The sequence below is a fragment of the Endocarpon pusillum genome (genome assembly GCF_000464535.1).
Source record: "Endocarpon pusillum Z07020 unplaced genomic scaffold scaffold7306, whole genome shotgun sequence".
In the NCBI taxonomy this organism is placed as follows: domain Eukaryota; kingdom Fungi; phylum Ascomycota; class Eurotiomycetes; order Verrucariales; family Verrucariaceae; genus Endocarpon; species Endocarpon pusillum.
In genome coordinates, this window is record NW_006916644.1 from 310,795 (window position 1) to 337,878 (window position 27,084).

The following is a 27,084-nucleotide window of genomic DNA, read 5'->3' on the forward strand; positions in this document are numbered from 1 at the left end:
TCAGAGCCCTGAGGTGAGTGCGGTAGATGATGCTGCTGTGTGTGAGATGGTTGAGGAGGGGCCTGAGGAACAAGATCATCAAGGAGGAGAGGATGAAGATGAAGATGAAGATGAAGATGAAGATGAAGATGAAGATGAAGATGAAGTCGAGGTTGAGGACGAGGATGGAGACAACGAGCAGGAGGACAGACGAAGGGAAAGGGATACTACGCCGGGTAGCAGTGAGAGCTTTAGCTGGAAACACGATCTGGCAGGCTACAGCAGAGAGAAGGGAAAATGGTACAGCAGCTGTCGAGGTTGTGGAAAGTGTTGAAGGACGTCGCGGGGAGCGCATCCGCAGATTTCACGTATGTACAGGCCAGCACTCTCGAGCCGTGCATACTAGAGTTCCGCCAATCTATCTGTACAAGAAAGTGTAGATTTCTAAAGAACACCATGTGTGGTATACGGGGTCCAGGTTTTGCATCATGTTCTGCATCTGTTCTGCATCATGATACTATTCCGTCTCGCCCAGTCCCACATTCTCCATTCTCTTGGCATAACCCGCGAAGCATTTTGGTTACGTCAGTTTTACCCCGATCTACAGAGCTTTCGGCATCATTTGCAGACTTTCATTCAAGAAGAATGTGATTTGCCGACTGACTCTCAGAAATCACCACGTTTACCACAATACTCATACATACCAAGTCTCGGAGGTTCCTTGATCTATCTTCCTTTCTGCCTTCCTTTCTCCCAAGTTCCGCAGATCGAAAAGTTGAGCTGCCCTCCTCGCCATGTCCTTCCTGTATTCTCGCGTTGTGCGCACTCCCCTCCGGACATCCTTCTCCGCCATTCGAGTCTCTAGACCAGCTACCTCATCTTTCTCGACATCGTCGTGTCGGGCTGCTTTGAATGAAGGTGACCGAGGTCCGTCTCCCCCTTCTCTACTCGTCTCTCTCCGGGAAAGCCACATTCTCGCCCAGAGATCTTCACTTCAACCAGCCTCGGCTGACACAACGCCCGTGCTGACGCAACAGCACACGCACAAGATCGTGATGACCTCGGCGAGCAGAATGAGAAGCATAAGCAGCAACAGCTGCAGGAGCAGAGGGAGGGAAAGGGCAAATGGAAGAAGGATTTGGGAAGTAATAGTGAACAAGCGGTACGTCTCTGAAGAGCTGGCACCTCCGATTCAAGGGCTATAAGTGGAAACGTGCCGACGCTCAATGCCAGTTTCGCTGCTTGACAGACATGCTGCTCATCAGGCACGCCTGTGCCTACGAGCGTGGCAGCAGTAGCTCTTTTTATTTCCACCGGCCCATCCAGTCTCACTACTCATAGCAACCCAAAGGCTAACTGTACTTGTGTGGCAAACAGATCAAAGCAGATCGCGGCGAGGCCGACGCAAGTGACGACACGATAAAGAAGATGCAGCAGGAGACTGTTCAAGCTGCCCAGTCAGAGAAGAAATAAGGGGCTTGTGTGCACGAGCTGGGCCAATCTTACATCTCATCCTGGTTTGGGAGCCATTATGAGAGGGGAGCCTTGCGACTACCGAGCAGAAAAATCTCTCCCCGATAGACGGGAGGTCTTCCTCAACCACTCAAATACAGAGATCCTTGTGGTGCGATAGGTTGCCTGCAACGAGGTTTGCGTGATTCAATTGTACATACCACGATTTTCAGCAGATTGTATCTCTATATTCACGCCTCCTCCATTCTACCATTGCGGCTACATAATCGACATCCTGAACATTTTCACTCGGATTTTCTAGCTCTTCGCCTACTCCCTCAATCAGATTGAATACCGGGTGATCTCGTACCAGTGTATTCGAGGCAACCTTCATGCCAGAGTGCGACTACTATCAAAATACCGGCAGCCAGCCAGCTCCCAAAACAGGAAGTCAGTGGCTAAGTCAATGGCTCTTCCCATATCCGGGAATGCTTGCAACATAACATGGTGAATCAACCTTCAGCGTCTAGGATGGTGATGTCAGCACACCTTTTCATGCAACAAGCCCGTACTATCTAGCAACCTATCTACAACATGTAAACGAAGCTCTGTCCTCCTCTGCTCTCCTTCCCATCCTTCCTTTTTCTTCTTTTCCCTTTTCTCCCCATCAAATGCCGCGAAGTTTCCTCTCCGTCAGCCTCTTCCTCTTCATCCCCACCACCCAACCCCACCATCTCCACATCCTCACCTGTATACGCACTTCCTAACTCCCCCTCTCCCTCTCGTTCCCTCTGCCTCCGATTCAAAACGCCAAACCACCCCCGCCATAAACCCCGCACAAACCAGCATTCCCCTGACAAAAAAGGGCGCATCGCTTTCGGGGTAAAGCCTCGTGCCAACCAACGGCCCACACTGCCCCACCACATTCAGAATCGCCAGGCCGGTCCCCTTCCCGGTGTCGCTCTGCTGATTATTCAGCGTCCAGGTGATGATCAGCGTGATGGCGGAGAAGAAGCCCATTGCGGCGCCGAAGACGCCGCCGTAGCGGATCAGGAGCGTGGCAGTGGGTCCGAGGAGGGCGTGGTAGCGGCCTGCGAGGCCGATGGCGAGGTAGGAGAGCGAGGAGAGCAGGGAGGCGGTTATGATGAAGACACCGCGGGAGTGCGGGATGGTGTCGCTGAGGTGGGAGATTAGGAGGACGAAGAGGAAGGAGAGGAGGTAGGGGGGTGCGGAGAGGAGTTGCGAGGTTAAGGGGGAGGGGTGGCTGGAAAGGGAGGTGAGGATGGTGGGGAGGAAGACAGGCAGTGAGCTGAAGGATATGTTGGCGCTGAAGAACATTAGGGAGGTTAGGTAGGGGATGGGTGAGCGGAGGGTGGTGAGGAGGTCGGGGAGGGAGAGGTGGTTGGCTTGGGTGGAGTTGGAGTTGGTGGCCGTGGTGGTGTATTTCGAAGAGGATGTTGGCTTCTCTTCGGATTGGAGGCGGAGTTTGGCGACTTTGCGTTCACGGGCCGTGAGGTATTTGGCTGTCGCAGGGGAGTCCGGAATGATGTGCCATGCGAAAATGGCGACAATGATGCTAGGGAAGCCTTCGATCAGGAAAAGGGCACGCCAGGGTTCGAGGGGCCCATGCTGAGAGAGTTTGACGATCAGCCAAGCGAGAGTACTAGCACAGCTGGTTGCGAGGGGGGCTGCGGAGATAAAGAGGCCGACTCGGTAGGCTAACTCGGAGCGTCTATAGAAGAAGGAGAGGTAGAAGGGTACGCCAGGGCCAAACGCGGCTTCGGCTACGCCAAGGAGAGCGCGGAAGATGACGAGCGAGCTGAAGGATGTAGAGATGGACTGTAAGGAGGCGACCAGGCCCCATGACAGGACGCAAAGTGAGATGTAGATATGTGGTGGGACGATACGGTAGAGAAGGGTCATCCATTCAAAGGAGATGTACGTGATGTAGAATGCTGTCAAGAGCCAGGCATACTGCCCAGGCCGAAGCGACAAGGACGTCTCCAGTCCGGCAATGCGGGCGTTTCCAATGTCTGGCAAGCGAGAATCATTAGTCTTTGCAGCAGAGAAGAGCGCTTTCCTGGATGGGACAGGGTTGATAGGGTGGAAATATTGGGAAACATGGGGAGTTCTGACTAGATCTATCCAAAAAGCTCAATAGGTATAACAGGGCCATGAAAAGCACAAGCCTCCTATCAGACTTGCGAATCACCGCCTTCTCCTCGTTGACAGTGTACGATTTGGAGAGGCTCGCCACTCGCGACAACGACCCTGTATGGTATCCCGCATCGTTACCCGCATCGCTACTCGCCTCGCTACTCGCCTCGCTGGAGGAGTCGCCGCCCTGTGTTATGGGATTGCAGCTTTCATCTTCATGCGCCTTTCTCAACAACGTTTGTAGCTCAATTGAGTCTCGGACGCCGCTGTAAGATGTAGCGGCATGTCCTGGCGAGCTGGAAGCTGTTCTTAAATCTGTCCCCGAAGCTAGATGGTGGTCTGATTGTTCATGAATGCTGTTAGGATGCGCATCGGTCATATCGATAAGTATTGAACCGCAAAGGGCATGTTCGAGCTGCCAAAGCTTTACTACATCGTCGCTAGTACATGCTGAGATGATATGAGCTCGTCTGCTTAGAGATCTTTGAAATGTTACGTGAGATGCCAGGTTCGGCGGGTTCTGGCCCGTGACCGTGGTTATGTTAACCGTGAGCTTGGAGAATGTCAATTTCCAATCGGGCGTCACCGGATCGGATGATAAATTATTTGCAATGATTGGAGAGCATCGCGTCAGCATCCAATACAAGAGAAGCATACAAGTCCAAGTTTGGAGGCTCAGCTTCTTCAAATATCTTTATTGCTCTTTCTGACCTCTTCGAATCAATTGTATGCTTCCTGCATTCCATCGATTGCTTCGTCACTCCACTCGAATCTCCTCATCCCCTGGAGCTCCCCGCACTGCTGTCGCAAAGATGTCGGTACGCATATCTTACTATTCTGCCATCCTGCTGGCCCCAGTGGTTGCACTTGGGCTGAGATCGTACTTCAGACAGGAAACGCATCGAAGATCACCGATTGGGTAGATCCCAACGACAAATCTGGCGAGTTCAAAAGAGGGCGGTCTGCCTTCAGAAACTTTATATCTCGAGAGCCAGGGGCAGAATTTCCGCCCGAGAAGGACAGATATCATCTTTATGTATCATATGCATGTCCATGGGGTATGTCTCTCTCCTGTTCAGCAACAGGTCGTGAAATTGTTTGCTGACCTTGCCATTGCTAGCCCATCGCACCCTAATCGTGAGGAAGCTCAAAGGCTTAGAGGATATCATACCATACACCAGCGTACACTGGCACATGCTTGAGAAGGGTCATGGTTCATTCTTATTACAACGAGCAACTTGACTGATGCATAGAACAGGCTGGCGGTTTGCAGAGCCAGACGAGAAGGTTCCGGGCGACAACGTCACTAAAGACCCTCTCCATCCCGAATACACCCATCTTCGTCAAATATACTTCCAGGTCGAACCGCAATATGCAGGTCGCTTCACGGTGCCTACACTGTACGACAAGAAAAAGGAAACAATCGTCAGCAATGAATCCTCAGAAATCATTCGAATGTTCTATACCGAGTTCGATGACCTTGTTTCGGAGAAGTTTAAGAATGTCGATCTATATCCAGAGAATCTGAGGGAGGAGATTGATGCTACCAATGAATGGACCTACGATAATATCAACAATGGAGTCTATAAGTCAGGCTTTGCCACAACTCAAGAAGCTTATGAAAAAGCTGTGATCCCCCTGTTCGAAGCACTTGACAAAGCGGAAGCGCATCTTGCCAAAGGACCTGGCCCATATTATTATGGCGAGAACATCACAGAGGCAGATATCAGATTATATACCACCATCGTTCGGTTCGACGTGGTCTACGTCCAGCATTTCAAGACCAATATCAGGGATATCAGATCAGGCTATCCTCACTTACACAAATGGTTGAGAAAGCTGTACTGGGACGTGCCAGCATTTGGGGAGACAACGCAGTTTGAGCACATCAAGAATCACTACACGAAGAGTCACCGGCAGATCAACCCTCCCAGTATCACACCGGTTGGCCCGCATCCTAACATTTTGAAGAAGGATGAAGAAGTCCCCGCTGTTGAGGCGGCTCTCAAGGCAGCAGGTCGCTAATGGTTTCTGGCATTGATGCAAGCCATATGAATGATTTTTGACAGAATGTATACAGATTGCCTGGGTATAAATAGGGCCATAGTTTCTATGCCGGCAATATATTGCGTGTAAGTACCAAACGCATTCGAGTCTGATAAGCTCAAAGTGTAATACCGCGGGTGCTTGTTAAATTAGGCCAATATGGAGACCCTGGAGTATTGGATGATTTTAAAATGAGGTTGTCTCAAGCATGCAGAGCTCAAAAACCCCCATCCCTTGTCTTGATCCAAAACAATGCATACTTTAAATATCTCGTGATCGGATACCACAATCCTTCATGTTGGTGGTTATGTACAGCGTCGTTAAACGAATAAGTGTTGGTGTTTGGTGTTAGTGTTGGCTAATAAAGAATGTGATTCTTAACCGTCCCAATTGGGTTTCCGATCGTCAGAAAGAATTTGCACCCGAGTCTCAGGAGGGGGCTTAGAGACGCCGCCAACGCCTCAAAGCTTCAATCCGCAAATCAGGCTAAGGAGAAACTGTCTTGGGGTCGACACAGCTAAAGTAGAAGTTCATCATCCTGATTGATTTGTCCAGCATTCCACCACTAGCAGAGCAATAGTCCTTTGGCCATGACTTCGGTTTACGCGGCGCATGCGCAACACCGCCTTGTCACTATTAGCTTGACACCTACTCCGTACTAAGGTTTACGTCTCCATCCGCAGTGTTTCACCAATGATTGAGAACGTGCCCAACATAGAACAGTGTTCAAGGGGCACAGCCGTGAAAAGAGCAGGTTGGATACCGAATCGAGGTAAGAGGCTGACTTGGAATTACATAGCCCAGCAGGACCGTAATGTCCGTCTGTCTCTAACGTGCCGTACATGACGGTGTTTCGTGTCGAGGCTGGTCCCTCTGGTCAGACCTACCTCCCTACTATCAGACCTTCCTCCCTCCCGTGTCAAAGCTTTTCCAATTAAAGACAAACAAACTTCCCAAAAAAAAAGCAAAGGTTGGAAATTTGATCTCAAATACTTTTCCTCCTTGACAGCTGACCCCCAGGCAAATAATATCGTCTCGTTCAGATATGCTGCCGACTTTCCTTCGAATATGATTGCGTACAACGGATCTGCTCCCATGGCCTCACGATGATGCTCCTCACAACAACGTCCAACTCCCCAAGGGCTAGGGCAGTTCAATTCTTTTTACGATGGCGAGCCTTTCAGGCATTTCTTGTAATCCTGATATTTCTCAATCTCCTTGCATTCTTACCGCCCAGGACTTATGCTACGAACTTCGAGCAAGAGGCACAAACAAGACCTTCCAACCTTTCAGCCGCCCATGAAGCCCGTCAACACATCGGACGAGTCTTCATCGCATCCCTGTTAAAGGACAACGAAGATCTCTTGAAAGGAGGGTGGTCCGATGCGGTGGTCAATCTTACCCGTGCCCTTGGTCCTGAAAACGTCTGGGTATCAATTCATGAAAGTGGCAGTCGGGATGGCACAAAAAGAGAGCTGCAAGTACTAGATCTTAAGTTAAGTGCACTAGGTGTGGGCCACAAGATCAACATGGGAGACATTGGTCAAGAGATGGATGATATAATACCAGAAGATGGGCCTGGTTGGATTACTGCTGAGGGCAGACGCCTGATGCGCCGAATACCATGGTTGGCCGGATTGAGAAACAAGAGTATCGAACCTCTGACGGATTTGGTAGCCAACAACGTCACTTTTGACAAGATCCTATTCCTTAACGATATCATCTTTACTTCGGATGACGCGCTGGAATTACTTGGCACCCGTGATGGCGATTATGCTGCAGCTTGTGGCTTCGACTACAGCAGACCGTGGCCTACTGCTGCGTTCTATGATCAATTCGCGACCAGGGACTCCAGTGGACAGGAGCTCATATCTCTATACCACCCATACTTTGCAGAGGGTAGATCAAGAGACGCGATGCTACAAGGTTCACTGGTCCCCGCCAAATCTTGCTGGAGCGGTATAGCGGCTTTTGATGCGGCGCCATTCCAGAATCTACAACATCCTCTGCGCTTTCGCGCAGTCAATGATTCGCTGGCAGAATATTTCCTCGAGGCGAGCGAGTGTTGTCTGATCCACTACGACAACCCACTATCCATATTTAAAGGTGTATGGATGAACCCCAAAGTTCGTGTGGGATACAATGGAGAGCGGTATGATGCCGTGCATCGTCCTCAGAACTGGCCATCCACAACAGAGACCACACTCGGCCTCGTCACCCGTGTCTTCGCACGGATATTGCAACTCACGCCAAGACCAAAATTGATTGACCAGCGGTACGATGAATGGGCAGAGAAGTCCATGTACCACACAGAAATCGGATCAGACTGTCTAGTCAACAAAATGATGGTTGTTTCTGGCAAGGGACAATGGAGTGCAGTCCGGGAGTCGTCATGACCTCGAAGCCGTCGCTGTAATTGTATCCCTGCTCAAGATCATGTCGAGCCGATCTACCTTACCTCCTTGAGACACTGACTTCTACGAGAAATCCAAAGGAAAGCTATGAACCGCGAACGACAGATTAGTGGTCAGCATCAGACTTTAAAGAATAATTCTACTCTTGAACCGTGAATAATGGATTAGAACAACGCCAACTGTGTCAAGGTCGGCTGTTTGAAGGAAGGAGACCAACACCTTGTGTGATCCGCCAGGCCCGACTTCACTTCGTCATACTGCGATGTCTATGGCTTTACAAGACGTGAAGCTTTCTTTCCCGAGGCCGAGCTGATATAGCTGCCATCGATATAGTGAAGGATAAGTCACGAGTTTAGGTCATGGGGATCGCCAGGTAAGGCTTCGGCTGCCCTTGGTTTGTCTTCGTTTGACTGAATGAAAGGATTGAACATACAATATCATTGAGGCCGATTGGCACTTTGAGCTTGATGTCCAGCTTTTGAGCATTTTATTGGCGCCTGTCGAAAGAAAAGTTTCTGTCCACTTTGAGAGAGTTGCGACACTGTGACATATCGCTGGAGAAGGTGCGGTGCTGTGATAGAGAACAAGTGTACTATAAGAGTAGTGAAAGCTATGTACGGATTTTCCTGCAATACGAAGTTGCTGTTGTACGACTTCCTGATGCTCTGGTCCTTTCATTCAAGGTATTTCCTTCTGCTCGATGCTCCATTTATTGCCTGAAGAGAACCCTGACCTGCTTCCTGCCAATGAGTAAAGCTATGAAATGGATCCCGGCCACGACCTCCCAAGCGTCCTCCTGTTTCGCTGCAGTGAGTTCTTATATAGGTGGCCTCTAATCTTCAATCCGTCTCAATCACCAAGTGCGAGAAGCCGACTTCTAGATCCGCGCTCCCACCCGGCTTAGCGGCATAGACACCAACCCAACAGTCCTCTTTACCGTCTCCTTCAAAGAACCACGTGACCTCTCTTAATGGGCTTCTTCTCACTCCCTCCAACAAATATACCCAGAGACTCCCGTCCTTTTCCCTCGCCATCTCAATCGTCGCACCTGTCCCTCCTTCTGACGGCATCGGCCTCAAACTCCAATCACTCCACCTGTCCGTTGCCACTACGCTGACATGCGGTGCGTTTTCAACATATTCAATGCCTGCCTTGAGCCATTTTTTTGAGCCATCAGCCTTGTTAATGATAATGCAGATGCCTCCTTGATCGTACAGCTCTTTCCAATCCGCAGAAACGGCAACACGTGCCTTTTTGAAAGAGGACAGCTGTATCTTTTGGTAGAGAATAGGAGCGCTGAAGGAATGCGTAGATGGTGGTTTCTCCCACAAATCTGTCTTGGCTTTTGTGCTTATCGTGAAATCGTTGGGAAGCTCGCTGGGGGGTTCATTGTGGTAGTTGGCAAATTTCCACGACATCTTGGGAAAGCCACGGATTAGGGAGTCCTGGTGTGTACTCGGAAACGATAAGGACACAGAGAGAGGTGCAGCTGGGTGATGAGGACGCCCAGTTGTGCTCGCCGTGGTCACACTCAGATGCTCATTGTGACGGACATGTTCAGAAGGGGTTGGGGAGGGTGATATCTAACTGTTGCAGGTGCTTCCCCCCCGCACCTTTTGCGGGGCAGCCAGCCACTTTTGGGGGGTTGCACACCCTTCAAAAATGGGGAATTACAGCCCCGCGCGAAAGTATCGGACCAAAACGCGTTATTTTTGAACACGCGTTTTTTTACACCCTTTTTCAAACAACTCCTATGGCTCAACGCAAGGCTCTGGCGCCTCTTGAAATTAACAGGAGCTATGGCAAGGAGTTATCTCCATACCAACGAGGTCAAATTTCTGCGTACAAAGCTATGGGGTTGACAAATCAAAAGATTAGTCAAAATTTGCAATGCGGCAAATCCACCATTTTTAATACCCTTGCTCAAAATCCACTGCGCAACCAAGGCAAAAGCTTGCCCTGTTCAGGACGCCCCCAGACCTTGAATAAGGTTCAGAAACGCAATATTCTACGTCTTATTCGTGTTAATCTAAAGGCTACTTATTAAGAAATCAAGTCCGAAGTTGGTATTAGTATCTATCGAAAGACTATCTATCGAATCCTCAAAGACGAAGGCATTACTAATTAGTTAGCCAAAAAAAAGACCTTTATTGACTCCTTAATTAGCTACTAAACGACTTAAATAGTGTCAAGAACGAAGAAATTAGACGTGGGCTAAGTGAAGCAAGATCATATTTAGTAATGAATGTTCGCTTGAAAGAGGCAGTGGAGCGTGTCGAACATGGGCCTTTCGTACACTACAACAACGTTGGAATTCTGATATGATTGATACATATAAGAAGGGCAAAGATATCAGTATTATGATATAGGGTGCAATTCATAGAGAAGGTCGTTCGGATATTATGTTATTAGAGCGCGATCCTGATTCAGAGAAGTCAGGATACACTGCCAACTCTTATTTGGCAGTACTTCATGAGCAGATGCCTCGACTGTACGAACCAGGGCGCAAATTCATGCAAGATAATGCCCGAATCCATACTGCAAAGAAGATTATCAATTGGCTTCAAGAGGAGGGCATAGAATTGATGGAATGGCCAGCCTATAGTCCTGATCTCAACCTAATTGAACACCTCTGGGCGCAACTCAAGCAATGGATCAATGATCACCATCCAGAGCTAATTAATATGGGCAAATCGGAGGAGGATTATCAACGTCTGTTCAGAGCAATTTATGAGGGTTGGGATGCTATAGGAGAAGAAGCTGTGGCCAATCTCATCAAGAGTATGGATAGTCGAGTGAATGCGGTCATTGCGGCTAAAGGATGGTACACCAGATTCTGAATATCGACTGCCTATTTAGGAAAATAGCCCAGCCTCAATCTCTGGATGTTTCTGAACATTCTGAGCCGTTTTTCATCAGAATCCATCAAGTTGGTAACTTACTATGGTAAATTGTATGAAGATGGTCCAAAATGTTGGTGGGGTCTGAAAGTGGGGTTGGTCCGATACTTTTGTCCTAGTACTGTAATTCCGAGCTCCCAATGGTGAGGGGTCCGCTGTCAGTACTCCGTAGTGCTTCTTAACTTCTCAGCCCCTGTTATATCTCCTGAAGTGGACGTCTGATAAACACGATGCCGCTTCTGGCGTGCAGATAACTTTTGGGTGTTTTCTGCCCTCAATTGTGTAGTGACACAATGGGCAATTGGAACCCTCAACCACATTCGCTTGTATTCAACTCCTACACTCGCTCAAACTGAGAGTCAACCATGGCAGGCCCACCTTACCTTCATCCTGAGGGCGTCACGGTCTATTACACCGAGGACGCCTACCTTTCGCGAGTTCTGATATTCTACTGGCCTGTGACCACTGCAGGCTCCAGCATTTCTTCCCGACATCGAATAACTATCTTCACGAAAATTGGTCATGCCAGCTTTCCACCTTTCCAGGTATCGCCTCAAAGTTCGTACTATGGCGCGGTAGCACAGCTCTCAGACGAGCGTCAGCGTGACGAGACATACCGAGTTATGGTCTTTAGTCTGGCGAAGTATTTCGATACTCTGCCCGCGGCCTCCAAAGAGAACGGATATGATTCAGGAGGTCGCACTTTGTTTGATGATAGACATGCCGGCAAGATCGCAAACAAGCTATGCAAAGTGACGAATCCTATAAGAGTCCTGGAGGATGTTCAATCATTCTATTCATCATCCTCAAAACTTCAACAAACATCTTCCCGCCCGTCCTCCTCCTCAAGATCCACAAGCTTCTCCTCCGAGCAAAAGCAAGCTATTCGCCTAGCTATGTGCGAAGTGGTTGACACGGAAGAACGCTATGTCTCCAAAATGCACGAACTCCTCTTTAACATCATCTCCGAATTCCGCGAAAAGTCCTGCACGAAGCCTCCTTCATCTACAAGCCCAGACGCTCAAGCGCTCTCCAAGCTCTTCCCTTCCTGCCTCGACGCCATCTTCACCGTCAATCGAGGCTTTCTCGACTCCATTCGCCACGTTCTCGAAACCACCGAGGATTCGGCAATAGAGTCCATCGCTTCAGGCGACGACGAAAAACTCAGCTCACACGACTTTTTGGGCATCCGAGCCTTTTCGAGGGTGCTTTGCGATTGGTTTCCCAAATTCCTCTACCCCTACAAAGAATATCTTTACGCACACACCACTTTCTCTGCCCTACTCAGCTCTCTCATGAGAAATCATGCCGCCTCGAGCTTCTCCCGTCGCGTTCGTGAAACAGGCGAGCAGAAACTCCGTTCAATGCTCATGGAACCCGTGCAGCGTCTTCCGCGGTACAGCCTCCTCATCGACTCAATGACAACACCATTACCCGTCGGTGAACCCAGTCTGAAACTCCTAGCCAAAGCCCGAGACGTGGTGAGCGAGATCTGCGCTATGGAAACTCCTGTAAGCAAAATACTAGACAGCCTGACCATCACCTATGAAGAAGAAAAAGCCTATCGAAGTCTAAGTCCGACGAAATTCCTGAGTAGCCTAGCGACGGGGGAGGATATGGTGGTTATGCGGCATGTGCCGAGGTTGGCGGTGCCGGAAGAGGAGAGGGATAGGGACAGAGAGAAAGAGAAAGAGAGGGGAAGGGATAGAGGGGGAGGGGGAGGAGGACTGAGAAGGGCGCTGAGTCGAAGGGTTAGTCCGCCGAAGCGGGAACAACGTGAACAGCAGATGCTGAAGGAGAATCTGCCACCCCGGGTTCTGATGCCGACGGGCCAGCAGAAGGATCCGCTGTTGATGGAGTTGGAGATGCTCAGGAGGGAGAATGCGGCGCTAAGAGATATGCTGGATCGGTGTACATGTGGTGTTGCTGATTCTGGGGGTGGTGGGCCGGAGAATTATGCATATAGATAATATCGAATTTCCCTCAGGGGCATTACTTTAGCATTTTGTGACAAGGGTGCTTGCTTTCGTGGTATAGATGCAACCAGCTACCTGCGTATAGTAGATTTTCGTACCGCTGGCCCGTTTCCTGACTAAAATATCACATCGTCATCCTCCTGCGTGCCTAGCACATCCAGTGGTTCGTCGTCGGCTCCCCCGTCTGTCTTATTTCGTTGCCGCTGGAGTTCCTTGTCGGCGGCGGCTTGGTCTCGTTGTTTCTTGTTTGATACCTGAAAGTACAGGTAGGGTTAGAGACGTTGACGGAGGTGGGACCAAAGACGAGGAACGAAGTGACTTGCCTTCTTCAATCGGTAGAACTCCTCTCTGTCCATCTCGTCGAGTTCTGAATTGATGTCTGCAGTATCGTCAGCATCTGACTGTCCCCACAGTCTTTGGTTCATCGTAGACTAAAAGAAGATGAGACCTCACATTTAATCGTATTCTCCGTCCTGGGAATAATCACGTGCTCAATCGCATTCACCCGTCGATTCACCACCTTGATCACCTCATCCAGCGTCACGAACGCCGTCTGCAAGCTCGCTAACTCCACCAGGGTCTCCACCGCCCTCCGATACGTCTCCCGACACCTCTGGACCTGCTGGCCTCCCTTCCCCAGGCCCGTTAAGCCAAAGTCATCCTTCGCGTCGTTGGTGGTAAAGGACTCAAACTGTGGAAGGAAGACGCCGGAGACATTTTCTTGCTTTGTGCGGAGCCGAAAGCGGGCGGACTTGACCGATTCTTGGATCTGGTAGGTGATGTTGCTGCCGCCGACGGCGTAGGTTACTTCGGCGAGGGAGAAGGCGGCGATTTGCATGACGCGGCCCATTTTGCGTTTGGCTTCGTCGATGCGGCGGGTTATTTCTAGATTGTGACTTCGCATCAGTAATGAATTCTATGGATAGTGTTAGAATAATTGGGTGGTCGTTACCTCGAAATCGCCTAGGTAAGAGAAACACGATCAGCATTGGTATCATCGTAAGAGCTCAGTTGGTTGACAGACTTTGTCAATGCTTCACTCTTCCTCTTCAGCAAGCTGTGGCCAGTCTCTGCTCCCTTGAGCTTTGACTTCATCAGTCCGAGAGACTGACGAGTCGGGAAGACTGCTTCCCTCTGCAAGTATGCATGTTAGTTACCGTGAGCAGTACCGGGATTGATCATACTCACTCCTGCGCCTGAAGACATCTTCGAGATTGTCCGGTGAAGGTATTGGTGCTTAGGACATCAGTCTTGAGAAGCTGTGACTTGAAACCCGACGTCGCTGTCATCAAAGCTTCCACTTGGCTCGAGCTTCTTGCGGCGGCAGGGTCCCACGCTAAGGAATAAGGTTCCAATATCACATGATTTGGCACTTCTCGCGACTTTTTACAAGTGTCCGATTAAGCAATGTTCTGAGGCTGTGCTTGGATTGAGGATTTCCTTGGGTCAGGCTTCAGCTGAAGCACTATTGCTGGAGCCTGCAAAGTAAGGAGTTGCAATGCCAGGCATGGCAGTTGCTGACCTCAACGGCCACCAACCACCCAACATGGCCAAATCCGCTCCGCAGAACCCGGACTTCTTCCTGATATCCTCCGAAGACACCATCTACGAACAGGATATCCTTCGTAACCCTGGCAGCGTGAGACCATGGCTTACGTACATCGATCACAAGTTGCGCAATGGCACCATACACGAACAAGCCTTTGTGCAAGAACGAGCATGCATATCATTACCTCGGTCATACAAGTTATGGAAGATGTACCTCGACTTCCGGATCAAGCATCTACGGAGGAAGAACCCAATCAAGCAGAAGCCGGAGTTCAACAAGGTCAATGCTCTGTTCGAACGGGCTATTATCCTCCTCAATAAGATGCCGGTGATCTGGGAGATGTATCTTTCATTCTTGCTTCGTCAACCTCTTGTGACCAAGACAAGGAGGACCTTCGATCGGGCTCTGCGAGCTTTGCCTATCACACAGCACAACCGAATCTGGCGGCTCTACAAGACGTTTGCCAATTCTGCTGGAGGAGACACTGCTGTCAAGATATGGACGAGGTATATGCAGATACACCCGGAAGATATGGAGGATTTTATTGAACTACTTATCGAAACAGGCAACTACACGGAAGCAGTCAAAAGATACATACAGATCCTCAATAATCCAAAGTTTCAGTCCAAGAGCGCCAAAAGTCAGTTTCAGCTGTGGAGCGAGATGGTGGAGCTGATGGTCAGCAAAGCCCGGGAGATCGGAGACAATACTGCTTCTGGTCTTGATGTTGATGCGATCATTCGGAGCGGCATTGAACGATTTGCAGACCAAAGGGGCAAGCTGTGGACAGGTCTAGCAACGTATTGGATCACTCGTGGTGATTTTGAACGTGCTCGAGACGTCTTTGAGGAAGGTATTACAACTGTGATGACCGTCCGAGACTTTACCTTGATCTTTGATTCGTATGTGGAATTCGAAGAGTCAATCATCTCCAATCTAATGGAGTCCGCTTCGGCTCGAGCTGCAAAGGGAGTGACAAATGAAGACGCAGATTTCGACCTCGATATGCGAATGATGCGTTTTGAGCACCTTATGGATAGGCGGCCGTTCCTAGTCAATGATGTTCTACTTCGTCAAAATCCGAACAATGTCATCGAGTGGGAGAAGCGAGTTGCGCTATGGAACGATAATAAAGTCGAGGTCGTCCAGACCTATACGGATGCCATTGCAGCGATCCAGCCAAAGAAGGCGGTTGGCAAATTCCATGAATTATGGCTCAATTATGCCAAACTGTATGAGGATGGCGGGGATCTGGCAACTGCTCGGGTCATTTTGGACAAAGCCGTGAAAGTGCCGTACAAGTCGGTAGCAGAACTTGCCGAGACTTGGATAGGATGGGCGGAAATGGAGCTTCGCAACGAGAATTTTGATCGGGCGATAGAGATCATGGCAACAGCGACAAGAGCGCCGAAACGGAGTACGGTCGACTATTTCGATGAGACATTGTCACCACAACAGCGCGTTCACAAAGCTTGGAAACTTTGGTCCTTCTACGTCGACCTGGTCGAGTCTGTTGCATCGCTGGACGAGACAAGAGCCATCTACGATCGAATATTCGAACTTCGGATAGCAACTCCTCAGACAGTTGTCAACTATGCAAATCTGCTAGAAGAGCACAACTACTACGAGGACAGTTTCAAGATCTATGAGCGAGGGCTGGACCTCTTCTCCTACCCGGTCGCGTTCGAACTCTGGAACCTTTATTTAACCAAGGCAGTAGATCGCAGGATCAGCATGGAAAGACTACGCGATCTCTTCGAGCAAGCGGTCGAAAGCGTCCCACCACAATTCGCTAAAGCCATCTACCTGATGTACGGCAATCTGGAGGAAGAGCGCGGTCTCGCCCGACACGCCATGCGCATCTACGAGAGAGCTACCCGAGCCGTGTCAGACGAAGATCGCTCCTCCATGTTCAGCTTCTACATCACCAAGTCCGCGTCCAACTTTGGTTTGACGTCCACCCGGCCCATCTACGAAAGAGCAATTGCCGCACTTCCGGACAAAGAGGCCAAAGACATGTGTTTGAAGTTTGCGGAGATGGAGCGTCGTCTGGGTGAGATTGACCGTGCGAGAGCAATTTACGGACACGCAAGCCAGTTTGCAGATCCAAGGACGCAGAAGGACTTTTGGGATCAGTGGGAGAAGTTTGAGGTTGGGCATGGGAATGAAGATACCTTTAAGGAGATGCTGAGGGTGAGAAGGAGCGTGGCGAGTCAGTACAAGTATGTCCTTTCCAGATCTGTTTTCATCCAGAGAGTCTTTGGCTAACCCTTTCTAGCACCGATGTCAACTACATTGCCTCCCAGGCCATCGCTCGAGCAAACGCTAGCAAAGCGAATCAGGCAAATGGCGCAGGCGACGCCTATGCCGATCACAATGCCGACGACAACGCCGACGACGGAAGAGATGCCATGGCGGCTTTGGAAAGACAGGCAAGAGCACCAGTTGGATTTGTTGCCGCCAGCACAGCTCCGCAGAATGGCAACCAGCCTGTTCAACCTCCTCAACCTGCAGCATCGGTGGCTAACCCCGATGCGATTGAGGTTGATGTCGATGATGACGATGATCCGTGACTCGAGGTTTGGGGGATAGTGCACGGACCTACGCAGGTGGGCAGACCTCTTCAGGTAGCATTGTGCATGGTTGCTGTGGTGGGTTTTGTTTCCGGTCCAATGCACAGCGACGGCGTTCCAATGTGTCCCTGCGCAATGTCACCAATAGCTCTTCACGTAGCTTCCAAGAGAGAATCCTTCGTGTCCAGTGACCACCACACCTTCGCAACGAAAGGCTACCCTCGGACTTACCAGTCGCTAGGGTCAGCAATGCTGTGCTGCTGTACAGGCGGTGGGGCTGAATGAGACCACTAACCACCTGCGGTAATAAGCTTCAGAGTGAAGTTATTCGCTGAGAGACCCGACACTGCTTTCTTGAATATATTGACCCTCTGTCTAATCTACAATGGTTGATATCAACCAAAGGACCATAAATATTCTATGGTACTCCGTATTTGCAAGGCGGAAGGAGCGATTAGCGTTACCTGTTGAACAGGAAGCCTTAATGGTGTAGGGATAAAAAATTGCTGTCCAAAATCTGGAAGGCTCGCACCAGACTGATAGTGACAAAAGAGGGGAAATCAATCGAGGTATTGTAATTGATATTTCCCATCTTATGCTACGTGGTTGTTTGCTCAAGGAGTCAAGAAGAAGCAAGCATCTTCTAAATATCATTTTGGGATTGCTAGTTAGTGACAACAGACGGTTGTACATATAGCATCGCAAAACTAAGATTGACGTTACTCATGTTTTGGTAGACATTGCAGATTGAGACAAGATCACCACCTTTCTATGGTTTCGGACGGCAAACTGTATTGGATGGTCTGATATTGAGAGAATAGAGGGGATCGTACGGAGTACTTGGTGATCCGGAGTAGGGATACATGTGCAGGGGGACCTACATTTCGTGGATCGTTTTATACTTACTCTAGCTTTGATCCCCTCTCTCGTGAAACACCGTCGTTGCCAGATGGCTCTCTTGTCTTCTCCGACTGCTTAGGGGGTCTGGCCTGAATCGCTTGAGCAGCTTTTCAGTAAGTCCACCAGCAGTTGGGACCTGTTCCGAGGAGTCAAGTCTTGTCGTTAGGGTCTCTTACAGGAACGAGTCTACGAATTAACATCCGAAGACCTTCAGGCTATTGCGATGTCAAATCTAATCCAGGGACAAGTGTTTTGGACAGATCCTTATGAGCCGAGTTGTTCACCATTCATCACGATTCCAATTTCCCCGGGGTTGAAGACTCAATTTGCTGCACATCGTGGTCGGGGAGGTCATAGCCGATTTCGTTAATATCGGATCGATCTGCTTGTCCCGATCTGCTTGTCCCTTTTGCGCGGCTGAGAAACCTCTAACTTAATGGTGACTAGCTCCGAACTCTTTGGGGACAGAGACTGTCACGTGCCTGATATGCTTGGCGTTCCGGAGATAGCTTCCGTTGCTCTCTTGCAACTTGTCTCCGAACTTCATACTCGATAGAATCAATCAACTTGCTCAAAGCCATTGCAGAGACGAGGCCAGAAGACGCCTTATTGCCATGCTGGCTGCTGACAATCTTAAGACTGATGTTCCTCGTTCGATTCTTTACTGGTCGATCTTCGTTTAGGAAGAGTTGAGACTCAACACTCTCGAAACACTCAGATGTCTTTTACGACATTATATGTCACGTGCTTGTTACGCTTGACGTCCGTAGATAGCTTTCGTTGCTCTTTGGCAACTGCACTCCCAACTCCATACTCAATCAATCAATCATTTTGCTCATAACCATGCTAATGCCCAGTTTAGCTATTCCCTGAAGCTACATCTAAAGGAGCTCAGGATGAAAGGTGGGCTGAGCTACAGGGCGCGAAAGCTTGTACTAAATCAAAGAAAATACATATTTGTCAAACGGGTCAGATTTATCGAACGAGAAAGAAAACGCTCCCATTCATCCAATACTCTGATCCAATGATATCTCATACACAGAGGCAGGCCGCTATGTGATCCCTTCTCAGATAGCGATCTAACACTGTTTATGAGAGCTCTCCAACAAACGCGAACCAGTCCATGGTTCCGCGTGAGAAGGTTCATTGAGCCATCTTTTCATGGCTACAGGCGTCTTTTTCACCCGTGTTGGGTGTTGAGGATCCAGTTGCAGAGCTGAAGAATGAGAGCTCTCATTGAGAGTGGAATAGGTGACACTCTGCTAAGCAGTCTGTTAGCTCTTAACTGCGACAAGAGACAAATAATTTCCGTGTGGGTGTTGTACCTTGTTGGAATTGGCTTTATCCTTGGAATCAGAGCCTTGTTCCTTGTCACTCTCAGCTGGGTATTTATGCTGGTCGTCCCCACTGAATATCGTCATTTGATTCCAATACGTCGGGTGTTGGGAGTCCTGTGCCGAAGTATAAGAGTTATTGCCGATAATGGAATATGTGATGCTGTACCTTCTTGGAGATTTGCTCCTTGTCACTATTTGCGAAGCATCTGTGCTGATTGTCTTTGTGGGACATCGTCATTCGAACCCAACGCCAATGCTTTCGAAGACCAAGAAGCGTATAAAAGTATTTTGATGTGTTTATATAGACGTCAATAATGTTAATGTCTATGAAGAAGTCACAACATTGCTGAGCTTTACAAGGAAACATGGTCATCTGGGTTGAGATCCTTCTCTTATAGACTGCATGGGGCCTGGTGCATATGGCCATTTTGTCAAGGCATTACATAGTTATGGACTTTTCGTTCACTGGGAAATTGAAATTGGTAAGGATGCCTTTTCTATGTACCATTTGTTGACCCGCTACTGCACCGTATGTCCTCTTTGAAACCTAGGCTGAATATGGCGAGTGTAGTTACACTATCGTCCTGGCGTCCGTCAGATGGCCATCCTATCCACCTTTCTGACGTAAATTTTGACATTTTTCTAATTGGTTGTTACAAACGCGATGACGGATAAGAGCTTATAATTGGCAGATAAGCGCGCGGCCCACCAGATTATGCCCAATCAATGTCGCAGTAGAAAAACAAATCTGAATTATTAAGCCAAAGATGACCCAGCAAATATCTTTAATGGGTTTAAGGTTGCAATAGATGTCTGTCATTCGTTGAGACTAATTTAGACACTTGCGCTACTGAGTTTCAGCCACCAATGAGAAAAATGTCAAAATTTACGTCAGAAAGGTGGATAACTTGTTGCGCCTTCTGGTGCTTACTACGTACATACAGAAAGAGTATGAAAATCTCATGAATGTTCTCTGGAATTTTGATGCAACATTCTTACTTTTTTCCATGGTTTCTTTCATGGTGACGCTTTCATAGCGGTATGGCTTCAGAATACCAGCGGCCTGGTGCAATTCCACCAATACCATCAACCCGAGCACGGCGCATCCCTGACGAAGAATGGAATACACACCGTGACAAGCTTGTGAAGCTGTATATCGAAGAAGAAGCTTCGCAAAAAGACATAATCGACATTATGACAAAGGAACACAACTTCATCATCACGTAAGAAGCGGTTCACTACTCCAGTGCCTAATTATCCGTGCAATATGAAACCAACTCTTGCATTTTTAAACTGACACTTATTGGATGCAAAGTGAGAAACAACTTAAGCATCGGTTTCAGAAGTGGAATGTCCGGAAGCATATCAGCAGCTCAGACATGTGAGTAATCTTATCACTAAAGAGAAAGCATGATGCTGTCACAAAGGATACCAAAGTCCAGTACCAAGGATATGTCCTTGATAACGACAGGCTTGAGCGTGCATCTAAGAGACGAAAAGATTATATCACCACGCCCCCATGTGAGTTCTCTTGGCCATAAGCATTGTTAGTCTTTCTGAATACCTACAGTTGTTCCATTGCATATTACACTAGGTAGATCCCTACTCCGAAGCCCTCAGCTGACTCAAGTTGCCACCTCTGTTGAATATTCCAATGTGAGCAACGCGTTCGTTGTTCCAGACTCGAACTGTGGAAATCTCTACTCGAACAGAGCCATTAACGCGGCAAGTCCTACAATAGATTTTCTGCCTGATCTTCCTCCTGACCTCGAACGTCCTGATGGTCAAGCATGGTCTCCGTTTCCTGAAGTGCTTATGTCACAATCTGACCTAGCAATGAGTCCTGAGAAAGCAAATGCAACTCCAACTCCAACTACTTTCGAGAGTATGCTGCTGGAAGGCGGTTCTGTTGGTCAAGGGTCTACTACCGATCCTACTGAAAAGGGCGAGATGCTTGGAGCTAATGAAGAATCAGCCACAATCTTTCAACATTCACGCTTTCCACCATCGCTAGAAGTTCCTGCTAGTCCTCTAAAACAGCCAGCGCTTTGCTCTGCGCCGCGGAATCGCTTACTTTCATCAGGTGGCCATGCCTTAGCTATGTCCACAACGAGCAATGAGAACCTTTTCTATGTCGCCAATGACGGTCAGTCTACCTTGGAGGCTCCACTTGGAATCAGTGCTGGCCTTGCGCGGGTTTCCCTCCACGGAACAGATCCTGAAAGTATCATTCCACCGTTGCAGCTTATAAGGTCGCAGCTTTCCATGTGTCTGGATGTCGCATACCGGGAGTCCCATCCCTGGGGCTCTAGATCCTCACGGAATCAACTGGTCCGGGAAATCACTAGCGACTGGTTACTATCCGAGATCGATGATATCCTTTGCTGGAGCTATGATATCTCCGCAAGCATTATCAGACAGCGAAGGGCCGGAGAAGGAAATAGATGCAGCGGGAATCAACAAAATTTGTCGAAGAAGTATCGTGACGGTGGCAGGATCCCTGATTTCGAGGATGGGGATATATGGATTGACAGATCTGCCTCCCAGCCACGTGGGAGACTCATTGGCAGCTTTAAAGCAGGATGTCGCACAAGGGGTACATTGCAAATTCAGCTTCGAAAGGTGTCAAAGGACGTTATACAAAATCATGATCATCAATCGTCAGTTTTATCACAATTTCCTTCATTCCCAAAGTTAGCGATCGCACAAAAGGCATTTCAGTGGCCTTTACAAGGTTTCTGGATGCAAACCAGCATCCTCGATTGTGTCCAACCATCAGGGCCTTCAATGTTATCCCAAAGGACTCTGAGATAATTACTTGCGTCAAAAAGAATGATCTTAAAGGCGTGCAGAGGCTTTTGAATGAAGGTAAAGCATCTACAACAGACGTCGATCCGGGTGGTTTCTCGCTCCTTTCTGTAAGTCAGACTGCTCTATCTAAGGAAGTAATTAGGACTGATAGTGATATAGTGGGCTCTGTTCTTGGGTTGTTCAGAGATGTACCGTCTACTTCTACTGAGTGGAGCAAGTACAGAGTTTTGCTATTTGTGCGAGTTGTCCATTGTTGATCATCGGTAAAATTGTAAGACTGACTTAAATTGGTAGACACAACCACATGAGCGGTCTGATAGACTGTATTTGGTTTTATTTTATCGATATCACTCTTGAAGGAGGAGGGATGACTGAAATTCTCAACAAAAATCTCACTGATATCAATCAGTGTGTCTCCATGACAGACCTCGCTCTAAAACATGGTTGCGAAGCTGGTGGCCACTTTCTTGGGAATCCGAGTTTTCCAACCCCGCTTTTTGTTTTGCCCAATGTAAAATGGACTGATAATGATTTTTCATCGGTTCCAACTCTGCTTGGACATTTGCTGGCCGCCGGCTATGAGATGGAAGACCGCAATGCTGAAGGACAAACCCCGCTGCTTTTTGCAGCTAATCACTGTCAGCACAGGTCCCTAGCTCTCCTGAAGCAATTTGTGTCTTTGGGAGCTAACATACAGTACTAGTGCAAAAGTATCTGACCGACTTGAAAATTTGTGTGGAACCACACCAAAAAGACGACTTTTAAAAATAGTTATAACAACTCTAGCTAGGCGTCAACTACTAAATTTTAAATATGATTTCAATTTAGAATTGATGAAATATTCATTGATAAATACAAAGTTTTTATGTAAAATATCTACACATTAAATAGAACAGGATTAAAGTCAAAATCTCGAAAAAGTAGAAAAAATTTGTATGGAGTCTCATACAAATTTTATCAAAAATTTGAATTACTCTACTTTCTAGTTCTCCTGTTTAAAATCCATAAGTTTTAAGACCTAAGTTTCTATTAATAAAAGATTAATCTACTAATTTTGAATATCTTCCAAATTTTTAAATATGGGATTGACACCTAGCTAAAGTTTTTATTTAGTTGTAAAAAGTGCGGGTTTTGGTGTGTTTGGAGGTTTGGTCAGATACTTTCGCGCGTGACTGTACATGCTACTGATAATGAAGGTGCGGTGCTCTTCATCAAGTTCTGGAATTTCGCCGTGGTCTAGAGCAAGGCTATTTGAGAATATTTGTGAAAGGTCGAGTAGTATATCGACCCTGGTGCTTCTTGGCCAACGGTTCCAACAGGTACAACGACGTCAACTGGGACCACGATTCCAACTGGGACCACGATTCCAACTGGGACCACGATTCCAACTGGGACCACGATTCCAACTGGGACCATGATACTAATTTCTACGACCCTCATGGCTACGGAGACGATGATCCTTTTTATATATTAGCGAATACGACTTTGACGACTTCAACACTGATACTGGAATCAAAGACTGGGAGGCTGACCTTCCAAGATGCAGGCAGAAAACTCGCGCAAGATACAAACTGCTCACCTTACTGGAAGCTGGCTGCAACCCAAACGTGCTCGACAACGACCTTGCCTCTCCTAGTGACTACGCCAGAAGAGAGAGTCTCTTGCCTCAATGGGAGTGGGCTCTTGTACACAGCGGGTACATGTACGACGAGGATAAACAGGAATGGATCCGAAACGTTTCTTTCAGTGACATAGTGGACATGACAGCTGGCGAGTGAGCGAGGGCAAAGCACAAGAAGGACGACTTGATGAGAGGGACAAAAAAATTTTCATCGTGGTCGTTGGCAGGCTTTACTCGGAAGGGGTTCATTGGCCCAACTATCAGTCATGCCAGCCTTCTCCTTCTCTTATTGCAAAATTGGACACAAATACTAGATCAGGGTATTCGCACTGTCATCGAATGTGCTTACGCACGCATCTTGATAATTCGGGAGATATGCATGTCTCCTCTAGGACTCTGATTCCATCTCTCTCACGTCTGGCTTGTTACTTATATTTCTAAGCTTCTCTGATACTATAAAGGTGGTGGCAGCTTAATAAGATACGGACAGAATTTCCAAAAAAGAGAGGGAATCAATCGAGGCATTAATATTTGCCACCTTCTGATACGTGGTGATTTGCTTGAGGAGAAGCAAGTATCCTCTGAAATATAATATTTTGAGATTGCTAGTGGCAACAGACGATCATACGTGTAACATCGCGGAATTAAGATTGACGTTACTCATGTTTTGTGATTTGCTAACACCACCGCTTGCAGACGAGCCTGCCGCCAGATGCATATCCACTAAATTAGTACTCCTTAGTAAGCTACGGCGGACCATTAGATCCATCCGGCCAATTCAAATTTTCAGCTCCACAGCAGGGCCAGGGAATGGCCCACCAAATTCGTATGGGGGATTCCACAATCATGCTTGCCGCATGATATCTGTGCATAGAGACTTATTGTTGCTACTGAATGATTGATTGCCTAAGTGAGCTTCTAGATAGCCACCCTTGGTGTTGCGTAATGATCGCGGCCACCGACAGGGCCGCAGGAGGGGTTGCAGCTCCTCCCCTCAAGTTGTATTCTTCGTCTTCTTCTTTTGACGTAGCACTGGCGGGCTATGGAAGTAGTCATGAGTCTTATTGTTACTCTTCTTCTTCTTCTTCTTCTCTCCTTGCTCTTCCTTCTTCTCCTCCTCCTGCTCCTCTTCCTGAGTGGGTATATTCTTCTTCTTGCCCTTCTTCGGAGTTGAGGGTTGAAGAAGAGCATCAGTCTCTTCAAATGCTTGATCTAGCTCTATGTAGATTGATCGAAGGAGTCGTCAGTACCTGAATGAGCTCGTTTATGAGATTCAGCCGCAGAAGAAGACTCTGGCTCCACTGTAGGAGGTCTCTTAAACTTGAGAATTCGCCATGATGTAGATTCCGTAATAGGAACAAGCTTGGTATTCTTCTCCTTCTTAATCATCTCCTTTTTGATATCAATAGAGTCTTTTAGAAAGCTCCTTCTTCAGTTGTCCAAGAGTTTCAAGCTCTATCCGTTCGATAACGATATAGATAATGTACTCCTTATTAATAATGCTAAAGTACTCCATCGCCTCTTTGACTATACAGGCGTTATCTACGCTTACTAGTAGCTCAACCAGGGTCTATTTAGGCTCTACATACTTTACAAGATAAAGCTTATCCTTATTATTCTGCTTAATAGTTGTTCTCTATTCTCAGACTTAATTAAGTAGAGAGTTATATATAAAGTCGTCTAGATTTGTGATTACTTTATTTTAAAGCCTAAAAGATATTCTTTTTAATAATTAATAATTTATCTGCTCTCTATTCTCTTATATCATACGTTGCTAAATTATTATTATTATTTGATAGGTTTCGGTTATAAGCTTGTTATTTATATAATTTAAAGAAATTAGAATATTCGCTTAAGATTATATAAAGGAGGAGCGCTAAGTCTTTTGCGTTATCATCTATTATACAAGCTCAGCAATAGAATATTAAGTATATTACTGAAAACGCTATATTTAAGAGATTTATACATGTTCATTACTAATAGTAAAAATAGCCTTTGTCTTCTTTAGCGGTTATATTAGTGAATTATTAAGCAGTTCTATTATCTCTTATAGCTATATATTAGAGATAAGTCGCTTATAAGCTAGATTGTGAAGATAGTAACAAAGGCACTCTTTAAGATTAGCAAAATCATTATGAGAAGCTTTGTTAACGTTACAAAACAGGAGCCATAAGCGCTATGACATAATATAGAGGTTATATAAAGTTTTAAAGCTAATAATATAGATATTCTGCTAATAATTATAAGCACAGAATTTGCTTATCACTTTTTTGTTAATTCTGAGCCCTCTTGCCCTTTATAAAGTTCTCTCTCATGAATTCTGAGTCCTCTTGCCCTTTACGAAGTTCTCTCTTGTTATTTCTGAGCCCTCTCGCCCTTTACGAAGTTTTCTCTTTTATTAATAGTTATTATGCCTTACGTAAAGATTAATTTGGATTCGTATAAAGATGAGATACTTGTATTAATATCTCTTAAGAAGTCAAACACAAATATTATATAATATTTACATGACTTATATCATCTTTAGTTAGCTGATTATACCCTTCAGAGACGTCTTAAGAAGTGAAATATCTTTATACAAAAATAAACTCAAGATATGCCAGCTTTACGAAATCAAATAATTACCCTGTTCTTTAACGGCCTTAACAATAATCAGCTCTGCAATGGCTCGGAACTAGAACAAGTCAATAGTCTATAGATTGCTAAAACGTAAGCTGAGGAGTCTATCTACAGTGCGGCCAGCGCTCTACTCTATATACTCCTCCATCGTACACAAGGGGTGCTACTAGTTAACCTGCGCAGAGGATCCGACGGAGTATCTGCAGGGCCAGAAGCGGTAGCTTCCCTCTGGAGGAGATTGTACTTCCCTAAAGGGGTCGTATCAATCTCCTGTTCCATGGTACTCGTACGGGGAGCCACGTGCCGTACAGATGCCTCTATCGGCGGCATAGTAGCTTGACGGCAAGAGTTCCGTGTGCCGTTGTGGATACGCCATCGGCGCTGCCATCCGAGTGCGTGGCTGGTCCCGTGTATTTCCTGCGCTATAGCAGAGGAGATACTCCATCCATCACACTACCCCCCCTCTCTGAAAAATCGATTGCCCTCAATCGAGAGCACGAGAAAGTAAGCCCACTCCTCCCAAATTCCGTTGCCAAGCCTAGCAACTTCCCTATTAGGTTAGTCCGAAATTTAGCTGTATATATATGGGAGCTACTAAGGCGACCCGAAAATTTGTTACGGCGACCCGAAAAAATTGTTTCGGCGACCCGAAAGTCTTGGCATTAATTCCCTGGCTCAGCTAAAATCAATCAGGTAGCTTGTTCACAACCCATTTTGCTCGTCCTGCCTGCCGATTGGCCTTTATCTGCC

At 47.4% G+C, this 27,084-nt stretch overlaps 11 protein-coding genes across 11 annotated transcripts; 7 read left to right on the top strand and 4 right to left on the bottom strand.

The window, feature by feature from the left end:
• Positions 1-46: 46 nt before the first annotated feature.
• Positions 47-1,452, top strand: EPUS_02787 (uncharacterized protein; the record flags this gene model as incomplete). Its single annotated transcript, XM_007807915.1, has 3 exons — positions 47-221; positions 1,017-1,141; positions 1,357-1,452. The coding sequence occupies 3 exons, from the start codon at positions 47-49 to the stop codon at positions 1,450-1,452; spliced, it is 396 nt and encodes a 131-aa protein (XP_007806106.1).
• A 566-nt stretch (positions 1,453-2,018) lies between these two features.
• On the bottom strand, positions 2,019-3,967 carry EPUS_02788 (uncharacterized protein; the record flags this gene model as incomplete). Its single annotated transcript, XM_007807916.1, has 3 exons — positions 2,019-2,222; positions 2,275-3,464; positions 3,568-3,967. 3 exons carry the CDS (start codon positions 3,965-3,967, stop codon positions 2,019-2,021), a joined length of 1,794 nt encoding a protein of 597 aa, XP_007806107.1.
• Positions 3,968-4,400: 433 nt separating this feature from the next.
• On the top strand, positions 4,401-5,613 carry EPUS_02789 (Glutathione S-transferase omega-like 2; the record flags this gene model as incomplete). The annotated part of the gene is made up of 4 exons (XM_007807917.1): positions 4,401-4,406; positions 4,478-4,646; positions 4,709-4,795; positions 4,847-5,613. 4 exons carry the CDS (start codon positions 4,401-4,403, stop codon positions 5,611-5,613), a joined length of 1,029 nt encoding a protein of 342 aa, XP_007806108.1.
• A 1,127-nt stretch (positions 5,614-6,740) lies between these two features.
• Positions 6,741-8,030, top strand: EPUS_02790 (uncharacterized protein; the record flags this gene model as incomplete). The annotated part of the gene is made up of 1 exon (XM_007807918.1): positions 6,741-8,030. One exon carries the CDS (start codon positions 6,741-6,743, stop codon positions 8,028-8,030), a length of 1,290 nt encoding a protein of 429 aa, XP_007806109.1.
• An 857-nt stretch (positions 8,031-8,887) lies between these two features.
• Positions 8,888-9,466, bottom strand: EPUS_02791 (uncharacterized protein; the record flags this gene model as incomplete). The annotated part of the gene is made up of 1 exon (XM_007807919.1): positions 8,888-9,466. The coding sequence occupies one exon, from the start codon at positions 9,464-9,466 to the stop codon at positions 8,888-8,890; it is 579 nt and encodes a 192-aa protein (XP_007806110.1).
• Positions 9,467-10,450: 984 nt separating this feature from the next.
• On the top strand, positions 10,451-10,888 carry EPUS_02792 (uncharacterized protein; the record flags this gene model as incomplete). Its single annotated transcript, XM_007807920.1, has 1 exon — positions 10,451-10,888. One exon carries the CDS (start codon positions 10,451-10,453, stop codon positions 10,886-10,888), a length of 438 nt encoding a protein of 145 aa, XP_007806111.1.
• Positions 10,889-11,313: 425 nt separating this feature from the next.
• On the top strand, positions 11,314-12,918 carry EPUS_02793 (uncharacterized protein; the record flags this gene model as incomplete). Its single annotated transcript, XM_007807921.1, has 1 exon — positions 11,314-12,918. The coding sequence occupies one exon, from the start codon at positions 11,314-11,316 to the stop codon at positions 12,916-12,918; it is 1,605 nt and encodes a 534-aa protein (XP_007806112.1).
• Positions 12,919-13,040: 122 nt separating this feature from the next.
• Positions 13,041-13,774, bottom strand: EPUS_02794 (uncharacterized protein; the record flags this gene model as incomplete). Its single annotated transcript, XM_007807922.1, has 3 exons — positions 13,041-13,178; positions 13,236-13,303; positions 13,378-13,774. 3 exons carry the CDS (start codon positions 13,772-13,774, stop codon positions 13,041-13,043), a joined length of 603 nt encoding a protein of 200 aa, XP_007806113.1.
• A 696-nt stretch (positions 13,775-14,470) lies between these two features.
• EPUS_02795 (Pre-mRNA-splicing factor syf1) lies at positions 14,471-17,046 on the top strand (the record flags this gene model as incomplete). The annotated part of the gene is made up of 2 exons (XM_007807923.1): positions 14,471-16,695; positions 16,752-17,046. 2 exons carry the CDS (start codon positions 14,471-14,473, stop codon positions 17,044-17,046), a joined length of 2,520 nt encoding a protein of 839 aa, XP_007806114.1.
• A 3,278-nt stretch (positions 17,047-20,324) lies between these two features.
• Positions 20,325-23,872, top strand: EPUS_02796 (uncharacterized protein; the record flags this gene model as incomplete). Its single annotated transcript, XM_007807924.1, has 4 exons — positions 20,325-20,506; positions 20,689-20,804; positions 21,025-21,943; positions 23,641-23,872. The coding sequence occupies 4 exons, from the start codon at positions 20,325-20,327 to the stop codon at positions 23,870-23,872; spliced, it is 1,449 nt and encodes a 482-aa protein (XP_007806115.1).
• Positions 23,873-24,709: 837 nt separating this feature from the next.
• Positions 24,710-25,104, bottom strand: EPUS_02797 (uncharacterized protein; the record flags this gene model as incomplete). The annotated part of the gene is made up of 2 exons (XM_007807925.1): positions 24,710-24,912; positions 24,966-25,104. The coding sequence occupies 2 exons, from the start codon at positions 25,102-25,104 to the stop codon at positions 24,710-24,712; spliced, it is 342 nt and encodes a 113-aa protein (XP_007806116.1).
• Positions 25,105-27,084: the final 1,980 nt, after the last annotated feature.